The sequence below is a fragment of the Rhinatrema bivittatum genome, chromosome 12 (assembly GCF_901001135.1).
Source record: "Rhinatrema bivittatum chromosome 12, aRhiBiv1.1, whole genome shotgun sequence".
Lineage (NCBI taxonomy): Eukaryota > Metazoa > Chordata > Amphibia > Gymnophiona > Rhinatrematidae > Rhinatrema > Rhinatrema bivittatum.
Window position 1 is genome coordinate 72,145,984 of NC_042626.1, and position 13,909 is coordinate 72,159,892.

At 54.8% G+C, this 13,909-nt stretch overlaps 1 protein-coding gene across 3 annotated transcripts in view; it reads right to left on the reverse strand.

The window, feature by feature from the left end:
• RARA (retinoic acid receptor alpha) overlaps positions 1-13,909 on the reverse strand; it is a 77,330-nt gene that overhangs the window by 19,578 nt on the left and 43,843 nt on the right. For all 3 annotated transcript variants that reach the window (XM_029572409.1, XM_029572410.1, XM_029572411.1), the window contains 5 exons: positions 7,162-7,310; positions 5,564-5,705; positions 3,994-4,154; positions 3,728-3,904; positions 1,561-1,765 (listed from right to left, as the gene is read on the reverse strand). In XM_029572409.1, coding sequence (XP_029428269.1) covers positions 1,561-1,765; positions 3,728-3,904; positions 3,994-4,154; positions 5,564-5,705; positions 7,162-7,310 — 834 coding nt within the window. The remainder of the gene's footprint in view (positions 1-1,560; positions 1,766-3,727; positions 3,905-3,993; positions 4,155-5,563; positions 5,706-7,161; positions 7,311-13,909) is intronic.

Sequence of the window (13,909 nt, forward strand, 5' to 3'; positions counted from 1 at the left end):
GGAGGAAGGGGAGAGGAATAAAAAACACAGTCGAGTCGGGGAGCCGCCGCGAAGGAGAAAAGGTTCTTTTTTTTTTTTTTTTTTTTTTGAAAGGAACTCGCCGGCACTGTCCCCCAAAGAGTCCTGAATCGGTCCCGGCTGGGGTGAGTGAGCCGGGCTCCCCGGTATCACCCTGGCTGGGCTGTGGAAAGTGGGATCCTCAACCTCTAGCACCAGCAATCCGCTCTACCAGGAGGGATGGCCCTCTCAGGGCCTGACAGCCTCCTGGGAGCACTAACCGGCACGTCAACAACCTGAGAAACAAAAACCTGACTTTTTTTTTTTTTTTAAACTTAATTGAAAAAGAGCAAGAGGAACAGCAAGGACAAGTATCCTGCCTATCTAACCTCCCAAATCCTCAAACCTTTCACTCTTTCTAAATTTTCTATCCAGGCTGTGAGCTATGCACCCGAACCACCTGCTGGAAACAGAGCAATACTGACAGGCTGTGGGTGGCACCCCTGGTGTATATAGCGGAGCTTGTCAAGTTTTGCTCTATTTCCACCTGCTGGTGCGGAGGCATAACCCAGGAGTCTGGACTGATCTGGTACGTACAGGGAAGATAACTTGTCTGGCTAACTTACATAGCCATTCAGCCTTGAATACTGGGGCCTCTACATTCACAGAAATTCCTCCAGTAACAGATGCAGAGCAGAACTAGTGCTCTTCCCCTTATACTCACCATACAAAAAAAAAAAAATAAAAAAAAATCACATTCTGGTAATACAAACTCCCACTGGTACCAGGTACTTTGTGATGCAAAAAACCTCACTCTGCTGCTATGTAGCAAAGCTGCCATTTCAAAATAGCATTAACTCCCTGGACCAAAAGCAATAGCCTGATCTAGGAAAAAGGCAGCACTGCAAATATTCTACCTTACCCTAGAACCCCAAAACATCTCCTACTGGAAAACAAGCCACAGCACGCTAGATCCCTTCACAGAACCTGCACGCCAACAGACTATTGCACCTCAGTCAGACACCCAGAACACAGCCAGACCCTCACCAAACTCAGAATAAGGGATCACAAATTAGGAATTGAAATATCCAGACAAAAACTGAGCTGCAACCCCCAGCAGCCGACCCTGGAGGCGGTGCAGCAGTGAAGAAATAGAAACTGAATTGCATTTGCTTCTGTACTGTGTAAAAATACAAAAAGATATCAGAGATGCCCATTCCCAAATCTGAGTGAGAATACAAAAGACTTCTTGCAAAAGAACGAGCAGGAAAAAACTATAACCCTGGGGTAACAGCAGTAAGATCTGTTGTGCACGACTACCAGGCCAGAAATGTAATCTGATCTGACACGATACGGACCAGCACCAGTACCCAGAGGTTGCGTTTTGTTATTGCCCTCCCTGGGCTTTGTGATGCTCTTATGTCTTACTTTGGCAGCACATGGACAGTTTCAGGCCAAGAAAGTTTCCTAAACCTTGATGGAGATGGAGACTTCTGAATGAATGTAAATAAAGGAGCTTTCGCCCAGGAGGCGGCAGCTGCTCTGCTGTGCATGGCCCCTCACCTCCACATATCAGGCAGATGGCGCTCAGAAGCCCGGTCTCTGCGTCGTCCATTTCCAGGGGCAGCAGCTGATTGGCAAAGGCAAAGACAAGGTCAGTGAGGGGCCCGAAGCCAGCATTGTGCATCTGGGTGCGGTTCAGCGTCAGCCCGTCAGAGAAGGTCATCGTGTCCTGGTCCGGTGTGTACCGCGTACAGATCCGCAAAATCTGCAGAGAGCACAGACAGAGTCACGCAGGGGAAAGCAGGTGCGGCAGAGGCAGGTACAGCTAATCCCCCCCCCGCCAGCGTTTAAAGCAGCCGAACGGTGGGGCAAACCCCTCTGACGTCACAGCCAGGGAGGGGAGAGTGGAGGTCGCTCCTGGGGCTGCTGCTGGCCTGAGGAATGGGGGAGGAAGTGTCCCTCTGCAATCATCATCATCATCACATGGCTTTCAATTAATAATCGCGCGGCCACACAGAGGCTGCAGCAGTGCAAGCTTCCCTCACACACACACACTCTGCCCCCCCCCCCCAAGAAGAGGTGCAGCACTAGCAGGGGTAGTGCAAGCCTCCCTCACACACACACTCTGCCCCCTCCCCCTCCCCCCCCCAGAAGAGGTGCAGCACTAGCAGGGGTAGTGCAAGCCTCCCTCACACACACACTCTGCCCCCTCCCCCTCCCCCCCCCCCAGAAGAGGTGCAGCACTAGCAGGGGCCGTGCAAGCTTCCCTCACACACACACTCTGCCCCCCCCCCCCCAAGAAGAGGTGCAGCACTAGCAGGGGCAGTGCAAGCCTCCCTCACACACACACACTCTGCCCCCCCCCCCCAAGAAGAGGTGCAGCACTAGCAGGGGCAGTGCAAGCCTCCCTCACACACACACACTCTGCCCCCCCCCAAGAAGAGGTGCAGCACTAGCAGGGGTAGTGCAAGCCTCCCTCACACACACACTCTGCCCCCTCCCCCTCCCAGAAGAGGTGCAGCACTAGCAGGGGCAGTGCAAGCTTCCCTCACACACACACTCTGCCCCCCCCCCAAGAAGAGGTGCAGCACTAGCAGGGGCAGTGCAAGCCTCCCTCTCACACACACACTCTGCCCCCCCCCCCCCAAGAAGAGGTGCAGCACTAGCAGGGGTAGTGCAAGCTTCCCTCACACACACACTCTGCCCCCCCCCCCCCCAAGAAGAGGTGCAGCACTAGCAGGGGCAGTGCAAGCCTCCCTCACACACCCACACTCTGCCCCCCCCCCCCCAAGAAGAGGTGCAGCACTAGCAGGGGCAGTGCAAGCCTCCCTCACACACACACACTCTGCCCCCTCCCCCCCCCCCCAGAAGAGGTGCAGCACTAGCAGGGGCAGTGCAAGCTTCCCTCATACACACACTCTGCCCCCTCCCCCCCCCCCCCCAGAAGAGGTGCAGCACTAGCAGGGGCAGTGCAAGCCTCCCTCACACACACACTCTGCCCCCTCCCCCCCCCCAGAAGAGGTGCAGCACTAGCAGGGGCAGTGCAAGCTTCCCTCATATACACACTCTGCCCCCTTTCCCCCCCCCCCAGAAGAGGTGCAGCACTAGCAGGGGCAGTGCAAGCTTCCATCACACACACACTCTGCCCCCCCCCCCCCCCCCCCCAGAAGAGGTGCAGCACTAGCAGGGGCAGTGCAAGCTTCTCTCACACACACACTCTGCCCCCCCCCCCCAGAAGAGGTGCAGCATTAGCAGGGGCAGTGCAAGCCTCCCTCACACACACACTCTGCCCCCTCCCCCCCCCCCCCCCCCCCCCCAGAAGAGGTGCAGCACTAGCAGGGGCAGTGCAAGCCTCCCTCACACACACCTCTGCCCCCTCCCCCCCCCCACAGAAGAGGTGCAGCACTAGCAGGGGCAGTGCAAGCCTCCCTCACACACACACTCTGCCCCCCCCCCCCCCCCCCCCCAGAAGAGGTGCGCAGCACTAGCAGGGGCAGTGCAAGCTTCCCTCACACACACACTCTGCCCCCCCCCCCCCCCCCCCAGAAGAGGTGCAGCACGGTCAGCGGCAGTGCAAGCTTCCATCACACACACACTCTGCCCCCTCCCCCCCCCCCCCCCCAGAAGAGGTGCAGCACGGTCAGCGGCAGTGCAAGCTTCCATCACACTCCCCCCCCCCCTCCCTGCCTGCAGGTTCAGGTTCAGGTCTGAGAGCTGGGCCACGCACCAGGATGTCCAGACAGGCTGCTTTGAGGAGGGTGATTTGGTCGGCAATGGTGAGAGTGGTGAAGCCGGGCAGCTGCTTGGCAAACTCCACAGTCTTGATGATGCACTTGGTAGAAAGTTCGCTGAACTTGTCCCAGAGGTCGATGTCCAGCGACACCCGCTGTTCCGAGCTGTTGTTCTGAAAAGAGAGCATCAGACCCGCTGTAAAAACAAAAACGTTTTAATTCAGCAGCGAGAGGAGACCGAAGGTCTGGAGGCAGCACTCACTGTAGTGTATTTGCCCAGCTGGCAGAGCGCAGGGAAGGTCTCCTGGTGCGCCTTGCGCACTTTCTCGATCAGCTCCTCCACCTCCGGCGTCAGCACGGCACTCTCCGGGCACTCCTGCTTCGGGGAGTCCTTCTTCTTCTTGTTCCTGTCATTCCGTACGGCTGGAGAAAGGTCAGAGAGAGAGGTCGAAGGTAAGGTGCACCCGAGATATGCCAGCAGCATGGCCGAGCCCTATCTGGAGCCAATACGAGGGCCATGGGGAGGGAGGCAGGGGGCGGCAGGGGTGTGAAATTGGAGTGCTCTCTCTCTCGCAAAAGAGAGGCTAGAAAGTTGATCCCCCCCCCAATATGGAGACAGCTTCCCCTCTCAGGGGGACGGCGAGGGGGGCCAACCCTGAAAAACAGCTCAGCGGGGGTGAGTCTGCACCTCCTGTCATCCACCTTGAGATATTCCCAGCCACACAGCTCTGCTACAAACGAACAAGGAATCAGGAAGGAGTCATTGGTAAGCGATTACCCCCAGACACGTAATCACTCAGGGCCGGGCGGGTAAATTTAATAACAGCGCAGCAGAGGGGGGAGGTGAGGAGGGCTGGAATAATCCGCTCATCACTCATGTCGCTTTCTGCAAATCCAATAAAGTGCAGAGAGGCAAAATACATATAATTACAGTTTAAAAAATGGAGGGATAATTTGGGAAGAGAAATCTGCAGCTGAGACAGCGGGGGCTCGGGAAGCGCTGCGTGAGCAATCGGCTCCATTCGCTGTTTCAGCGAATCCATTTTCTCCCCGCTCTAGGTCAGGAGTAGGGAGGTAGGGAGGGGTCTCTGTGCAGCAGGCTGCAGTCTCAAAGCCCAGATGCCCAACCTTGAAAGCTAGTGCCGGTACTAGTGCTGGATGTGTGGGGGGGCGGGAGGGTGCCTTCTCTGAAGAGTGGTGGCTACTGCCCCATCTCTAACCCCTCGGAGCCAGAGCTGCCTCCCCGCGGTGCCGTTACCTGTATGGGGGGGGAGAAAGACACACAGAGCACGAGATTCACTCTGTCTCCACTCCCCCCCCCCCCCCCCCCGTGCACAGACCTCCATCAATCTGAGAGCATGTTATCACGCTAGGAGGTCAGCACATTAATCCGGGGGAGGCGCAGGCCCTGTTTAATGATATTGGAGGTAGGTGCACTCATCCTTCTGGACATATGCTGTCTTCTCTCTGCTCAGACAGTGCCCTCTCCTCCCCCACCACCGTCTCCCCAAGCCCACAGAGCACATTAGAATCTAAATTTCACAGTCTGACTGCGGGACAGAAAGCACAGAGACGCCGGGAGCGGTCCGGCCATGCCATTTATCTCTGACATCATCAATCACGCGTTGCCAGGCCAACCTGTCCCCATTCAATACACCCAGCTACTCTCCCCCCCCCCCCCCCTCCACCATCTTCAAAATTGGAAAACCCTCAGCCTAATGACCGAGTCTTTTATTAAGTTCAATTTCCCTGCCAGTCAAGAAGGTAACAATTGTGCGTGCAGGTCCCAGCCTGGAGCGGCTTTCCCAGTGGCTTGGCTCAGCAATACTCACACTCCTTGGACATGCCGACCTCAAAGCACTTCTGCAGCCTGCAGTACTGACAGCGGTTCCGGGTCACCTTGTTCACGATGCACTTCTTGTCCCGGTGACATGTGTACATCATGTTCTTCTGAATACTGCGCCGGAAGAAACCCTACCCAGAAAAAAGCAGACACGGAGGGAGAGGGAGAGAGAGAGACAGTGCCAGTGTGAGTGCGGACGCAGACAGAATTGCTGAACGTGCTGGCAGCCAGAGGGCACTGCTCGCACGTGGAGCGCTGGCTTTGCAGCTAGCCAAGGGCCTTGGGGTTGAGGTAATAACATTTCACGCTGAGCTGCCACCTCTCCATCTGTTAGGGATCCCCTTCCAGGATCTCGGAGGTGGGGAGGGAGAGGCTTATCCCGGGCAGTCTCCTTCCCCCCTCTTCTCACTGCTCTGCTGCCATTTGCTGGACTGAAAAGGGATAGCAGGGAGCGTGAAACCCGACCTGCCACTTCCCTAACACAATGTGAAGGTCAGTGGAGCAGGCATAGAAAAGCCGGGCAGTGCTGTGCTATTTTCGGCCACCCCTCAGAGGTAGGAGAAAGTTTCAACAGCGGCTTTTCCAAAGGATGCATTTTCGGTCTGTGACAGAGGCACCTCGTGACCTCTCCAGCCAGCCATTACGTGATAGATAGATGCCCTTCCTCACTGGTCCTTATTGCTAAGTTAATCCAAGGTCAAATTATACAAGGGCTGGCCACTTGTGACCACACAAGGACTAGGGGGACATTCCATAAAGTTAGAAAGTAGCACATTTAAAACAAAATCGGAGAAAATTCTTTTCACTCAACACACAATTCAGCTCTGGAATTCATTGCCAGAGGATGTGGTTAAGGCAGTTGGTATAGTTAAGAACATAAGAACATAAGAAATTGCCATGCTGGGACAGACCAAGGGTCCATCAAGCCCAGCATCCTGTTTCCAACAGAGGCCAAAAACCAGGCCACAAGAACCTGGCAAGTACCCAAACACTAAGAAGATCCCATGCTACTGATGCAATTAATAGCAGTGGCTATTCCCTAAGTATAATTGATTAATAGCCATTAATGGACTTCTCCTCCAAGAACTTATCCAAACCTTTTTTGAACCCAGCTACACTAACTGCACTAACCACATCCTCTGGCAACAAATTCCAGAGCTTTATTGTGCGTTGAGTGAAAAAGAATTTTCTCCAATTAGTCTTAAATGTGCTACTTGCTAACTTCATGGAATGCCCCCTAGTCCTTCTATTATTCGAAAGTGTAAATAACAGAGTCACATCTACTCGTTCAAGACCTCTCATGATCTAGTTGGTTTTAAAAAAAAGATTTGGATAAGTTCCTGGAGGAGAAGGCCATAAGCTACTATTAATCAATAGGGAATAGTCACTGCTTGTTGCCAGCATTAGTAGCTTGGGATCTATTTACTGTTTGGGTATGTGCCAGGTACTTGTAGCCTGGATTGGCCACTGTTGGAGACAGGATGCTGGGCTTGATGGACTCTTGGTCTGACCCAGTATGGCGTACCTTATGTTCTTAAGTTCAAAGTGCAGGGGCTACTGGTATTGTGGCATGAGGACATCACCTACCTTACACCCCTCGCAGGCACTGACCCCATAGTGATAGCCTGAGGACTTGTCCTGGCAGACGAAGCAGGGCTTGTAGATTCGGGGAAGTGGCGGCGGAGATGGGGGGCTGGGCACGATTTCCTCCGAGCTGGTGCTCTGGGTCTCGATGGCTGGGGAGAGAGAGGGGAGCCTGGGGTTACTCCATCAATCGTGACCACCTGGCAGGACAAGGTCGGCTGGGAAGTGGAAGTCCCCCCCCACCCCCACCCATCTGCCCAAGGACAGAAGAGTTGGGGGTGATGCCCCATCTCCCACACACACACATATATGCACTGGGAGGGGGCACCTTGCCCTCCCCACAAAAGCTTGCTTTGTTTATATATATATATATATATATATATGCATGGAGTAATATATATATATATATATGCCCTGGGCGACGCACAAGTACACAATCGTAATAAAATAGATAACTTCAAAGACAAAACAAGAGAAGAAAACGCCAGCACCTGCAGCGTCTGCGGGATGCAAAAGCTTGTTTAAAAGGGAAGGTCTTCAGCGGCGTTTAAATGACTTTGTAGAAGGCATCGTGTGAAAGCTCTGGAGCAGTGCAGAAGGCGACAGCGCCCTTGCCTCAGTGATGGCGTCTCCAGGAGGCCGCACTGAGCGGAGTGCGAGGACCGTGCGGGATTGCAAGCCTTCAGCATGGCAAGCCAACAACCTGTGTCCATTCAGGTACTGCAGGTATTCCCCTGTCCCCAGGGGGCTCACAGTGCAATATAGTGCGCTCAGCCTAGTGCATGCTTGGACCCACATTTTGGAAGCGCTAGACTAACTCCTGATGGAGTAATGGGATTAGCGCGTCCACACAAGTGCGCAGCTGGCAGTGCTCACCACATGTAAATGCCATGAGGCTATTAGCTATTACCCCCAATTAAAAAAAAAAAAAAAAGAGTCATGCGTCCAACTTGCACTTTTTAACACGGAAACTTTTATGCAAGGGCTCAACTTAAAACAACGATACTAAGTAGGAGAAAACCATAAAAGCAGCGCCATGCCAGATTAAAATGTCTTGCCTGGAAAAAAAAAAACAACAAAACCATTCTGCGTGCACAATGTACGCCCATAGTATCCCGGCTCTAGGCTGTGAATATTGTGCCAGTCACTTCTTTTTATCCCACGGCAGCTGGCGCTCGTATTGAGCCTCCGTTTCTGTATCCCTCACACCACCGCGTCTCCTGGGCGCCAGATGCCAAGGACGCACTGGGGAGGACGACACCATTTCCCGTAGCGCATCCTTCTTAACGCAGGTCATTAGCATAGTGCATTGCGTGCCCAGAAGAGGTGGATGGGCACACATTAGGGAACGTTTTTAGCGCCCGCTTATACTGTAACAGCCTGCGGGCAATGGAGGGTGAAGGTCACAAGCAGCAGCAGGAGGTGAACCCCGACTTCCCTGCTCCTCCATGCCACTAGTTCATATGGGCAACTGGCCCAACGTCCACAAGGCAGAGCTTAAGGACCAAGGATGCCACTGGGGGGGAGGTTTACACACCCTGTCCCCACCCCTGCAAACAGGCAGGGACTGAAGATTAATCTCAAAGTGTGAGCCCCTGCGTGCAAAGCCATCTCCTGCATATTCAGGACAACCCTCTCTCGTCTGAGGCCCTGCAGGACTCCCAGGAAAGAGGAGATTGACTAACCCAACCCCCACCCCCCCACTGACGGGGCACGAGGTCCCCAGGGCAGCCCTCAGCACCTCTGGCGCACCACGGGGACTCCTTCCGTCTGCAGGAAACGTTGCAGCCCCAGACAGTGGGACATCTGCAGTCTCCGGGCTCAGGCTTTACCCCTTCTGCGCCTGGAGGCATCATGAATCGGGGAGAAACAGCCCCCTCTGGGAAGCACAGCCCTCCCACACTGGCACAAGGGAAGGGAAAGAGTTAAAGGACCGCGCAGCACTGCCATAGCCAGGTTCCTGTGACTAGTGGCCGCTCCCTCCCCCCCCCCCCCCCCCCCCCCCTTCCTGTGCAGGGCTCAGGGATGTTTTTCTTTCAAGAGATTTTTGAGTGGAAAAGTGAACCAGCCCAGCAGGATATCAAACCTCTGCCCTGTCTCCTTCCCCCCTCTCCCCCACATCAAAAGGCGCGAGGCGCTGCTCCCATAAGGGCCGGAAGTGTCGGGCCAACGCCCTGCAGCAGACGGACCACGGGGGCCCCAGGCATTTATTCATTTCTCAGATCCGCCGGTCTTCACATCATAAAACTTAATGCGTCAAAAAAGCTCAGCGCAGCACAAACTGTAACATCTCTGGGTACCCTGAGCGCTTCTTACAGTGCCAGCAGCAAGCAGTGTCCTGGGGAGGGGTCCCGGTGCTTACAGCGTTCAGTCGGAAATCCCGGGAGTCAAGTTCAAGACCTTGGAGAAAAACTGCACCACCGCGCACTCCCCAGCCGCGTCACGGAAGCCCACTGCCGGCGTGACCCGTCACCCAGACCTTCGGCACGGCACAGAACAAAGAGGCAAGGCGGCCGGCCCCCCTGGACAATGACCACTCTGTTCCCCACTCAATGGGCCAAACTGTCTCGCAAGCCCACGGATTTCAGCCCAGGCGGTGTGAATGAATGAATCCTTCTGCAGCCGAGCTGCAGCTCCTCACAGTGAAATCCCGAGTGTCCTGCGGGCCAGGACTTCACCTGAGTGCCCGCATACACCTGAGGTACAGGAAGCCATGAAATCAAGGCAGAGAACTCGGAACGCACCCGACTCCATCTTAACACCGTCAAGGGCAGGAAGAGTGGCCACACCACCCCAATCCCACGCCTCTGCCACCAGCTACCTGTCTCATCGTATGCCATCCTCAGTTTTGCCGCTGAATACGCAGGAATGGTCTCTCCTGCTGGGATGGAGGCCGAGTTAATTCACATGAAAGCTGCCAGCCACAGTTAACTCCTCTCCATCCACCTAAGTTTAGAGCAGATTTTATCTATAAATACACCACGGCGCAGGGCTTGTAATGAGTATAGGGGCCAAACTGCAAACTGTCCGCCTAGGTACGAAGTGCACGGGGTACTCGTACCAAATGTTCGGAGGGAACGCATGCCCGGACTTTCTGCCCCGGTCCAAACTTCCAGTAGATGCGTGCGCCTGCTTTTTCACAAAGGTCAAAGCTTTCTATGGAAAACGAAAGCGCGCAAGCTTGAAAACCCAGGCTCTGTGTGCATTATTCTCCGACCGGGGCCAGAGCCCGCCCCAGGGAATCCCTGTGTGGGTTTTCCAGCTGCTGCGAGGACAGACCAGCCCGTTTCATCGGGGCAACACGCTCTGAAGATTTCCTCTCTCTGCCAGGATTGTACGAGACAAAGAGCACTCAGTTGATATGCGGCCTGGACTTCATCTTGCTTTCTTTTTCACACCCCCCCCCCCCTTTGTGGTCTTCCCTCATCACAGAACAGCATACGGTGCTGGCCTGGTTGCAGAGGAAAGAACTTCAAACTCTGCCTCCCCGATTTCAGGAAGTCCAAGGTCAAGATCCGAATGAGCTCCAAAGCGTGCAGGGGCCACCGAAGCTCGGAGCGATAAGAGCAAGCACAAAGGAGGGGAGCAGCGCCACACACAGGGGTGGATTCAGCAGGGAGAGGGGCACAGCCGCTGCCAGAGAAACCCTAATCCTGAGGGGGAGCCCCTTCTACCCCCACCACCCCCCCAGATCTCTCTCCCTTCCTCCCACTCTGATCTCAGTCCTTGTCTCGCTGCCACCCGACTAAGTTGTGAGGGCTAAGAGACCCCAGAGAAACAGACAGAGCCGTGCGGCCCTGAAGAAGGGGGAGAGACCCCTAAAAGCAGGCAGGCAGGCGCTGCTGGAGGTCCATCAGGAACAGCTTTCAGTCTTAAGACAGAGCCAGAAACAGCAAAAAAATTAAAAGCACTAAACATTTAACTCTGGTATATGTGCAGGAGCTGGGCTGGAGCGCCAAAGATGGGTTTTACTTGCATTCAGCAACTCTTCCCAGCCTGGAGCTCCTCTGTGGGACTCTCAGGGGCCACTCAAGGTAGGAGCCTTGGCTTGGAGGTTAAACAAGGCGCCTCGTGTTGGACCGTAACCCTGAGACTGATTCTCCGCAGAGCGACGAGCCCCGACTCACTCCACCCAGGGTAGCATTTACCAGACGGGCCACGCTCTCCCCAGCCTGAGGCCAGCGGCAGCCCCAAGACCCCTGCTCGTGTCCGGCGGGGACGGTCCGAAGGTTCGTGCAGCGAGGACGTGGGGGCCATAGTCTGCCCCCCGTCACTGCAAACTTAAGAGACTTCTGTCTAAGACGCTTGTGGACTTGCAATCCACCAGCAACGCCCCAGAACGTGCACCCCAGCTCCTAGGAGCCCTCTCTCCTCATCCCCATAGCAAATCTGAAATTAAATTAGCTAATGCCTGGTCAAACTGCCCAGTAGTTCTTATTCACCGCCCAGCACACGCCGTCTCCCCCATCACCCTCCCACCTCGATCCCAACCGACCTGAACCATCTTGCTGGCCTGCCACTCGTGCCCGTCTGTCTGGCCTGCCACTCGTGCCCGTCTGTCTGGCCCTTTTTTCCAGTCTGTGGTTCCCGCCCAGTGCCCGCAGCTCCTGCCCACACTCTGAGCCGCAGGCACGTGGGCTCCAAGCTCCTCGGTGAAGCGCGCATTGCGTTACCCCAGAAGCCACCAAAAGACACCATCCAGCGCCCTAAGGCCAATCATGTACGGCAGCGATCCAACGTTTCCCATGTTTCGTTGTGGCAGTCGTCAGAAAGTGAAGCTCTTCCACTCACCAGCGCACCATACTCCCCAACCTTCAGGGTCTAAAATGATTTACTGGGTACAGAGCATCCCGTATATGTACAGAGAGAAGTGAAATGCAATCGCATAAGTGTCCATCCCCCCCCGAGTTCAATTCTCAGTGGAAGCTCCTTTGCCAGCAATTACAGCTGTATAAGGCCATTTGAGAGAGGTCTCCACCACCTTTGTACACCTAGATTTGTCAATATTAGGACCATTGGTCTTTACAAAACTGTTCAAGCTCCGGCAGGTTGCTCGGGGAGCGGTGATGGAGCGCAATCTTCAAGGCAGGCCACAGCTCGGCCCGCGCTACTCCAGCAAAGCTCTGGCTATGAGCTTCGTGCCGTCATCTTGCTGAAAGGTGAACGTCCATCCCAGTTTCAGCTTTCTCCCCGCGGGAAGCATCGTTTCCTCCAGGACTGTCCCTGCTAGCTTGAGAAGAGGCCCCGTATCGTGCTAGGCCTCAGCCCAGGTTTCACAGTGGGGGTGGTGTTCTCCTCCAGCGATGCGTTGGGTTTGCACTCAGAGCACAAAAGTCTTGCTGGCAGCTGGTGACAGCTTGCCCCCGAGAGGTCCTCGGCCTTACTTCAAATGGGATTCAAGGTGGGCTTTCTTCTAGCACGGGGCAGATTTGGGAAGTGCCATAGAAGTCTGTAACTCTTTCGTCGTCACCTCTGGCCTCTTGCTCGTCTCCCTGATCAGGATCCTCCTTGCTCGATCATACACCTTCTGCTTCTTAATAGCCACCTGGACTGGGCCATTCCCAGAGCTCTGCTGACAGCTCCTTGGAGGTCATGGTTGGGGTCTTTGCTTGGACAGGGCTGCCCCTCAGGGAGAACGGCTGAAGCATCCGGGCGTCACGTGACTTCAGTACAATTTAACACGTGGGTTTGTGCTTTAAGTATTTAGGATTGCTGCAGAAGTACAAGGGAGGGCCGCCTCAAAAGAGGGAATAGTTAGCTGTCTCAGGAATCCTTGACATATATTTCTCCCTTGGCAGCTGTGGGTAGGATTGTGAGGATATGCACGGTACAAACACCTGCTTTAATGCAGCGCACTTCCATTTACCAAAGGGGGTGTAGACCTTTCTATAGCCGGGGGGGAAATGAAAGCCTCCCAGCTGCTGATGGCACAGAGCGGTTCAGGGATGCCGGTGGACTCCGGGAGAAGCAGTTTCCTCAGTAATGCTGGGGGGTGGGAGGAACAGAGGAGGCTGCAGAACCAAACAATCTTCTCCCAGCCGCGGGGATTTTCAACACAAGACGCTGACAGCAGGACTCCAGCCTCCCATCAAACCTCAGACTTCTCTCTAAGAAAGCAGCAAATTTAGCTCTCCATGCAATGCAGGTTTACTCTCCTCACTCACCGTGCTTAGAGAATCGTACATCAGGATTGCAACTGGCTCCAGTTTCACCCAACAGAGTTGATCCAGTCCTGGTTCGCCCCAACTACACACAGGTAACTTCAGTTTCCCTCCTGCATTACCCTGAGAAAGGTAAGACTACAAGCCCCTACATGCAGGCGGTAAACCCAGGAATGGATCAACCCTGTCAGGCGAAACCTGGAGCTATTTGGCAACCCTGATCACCACTGGAGCTGGTGTGTGCGGGGGGGGGGGGGGGGGGAATGAGGCCACGGCAGTGGCAGCGGGAGGGCACTTGTAGGATGGGAGAAGGTTTGTCTCCTGTCCTGTAAAATGGTCGTCACCCTCGGCACAGGTCTGCTCATCCCCAACACTGCACCCCTGTACCCGGCGTTCTTCTTCCCAACTCTCTCCTACCGAAGATGCTGCCAAGTCCTCCAGAGATTTCACCAAGTACTTAAATAAAAGAAGAAGAAGATGTGGTGCTCAGGCCTAAAGGCCTCTACCAAAATCATGACCCTCCTTTCCCGAGAATGAGCCTATAAACACATCCAATTGGACATTCTGCTCTTAAATGTAACATTTCAATG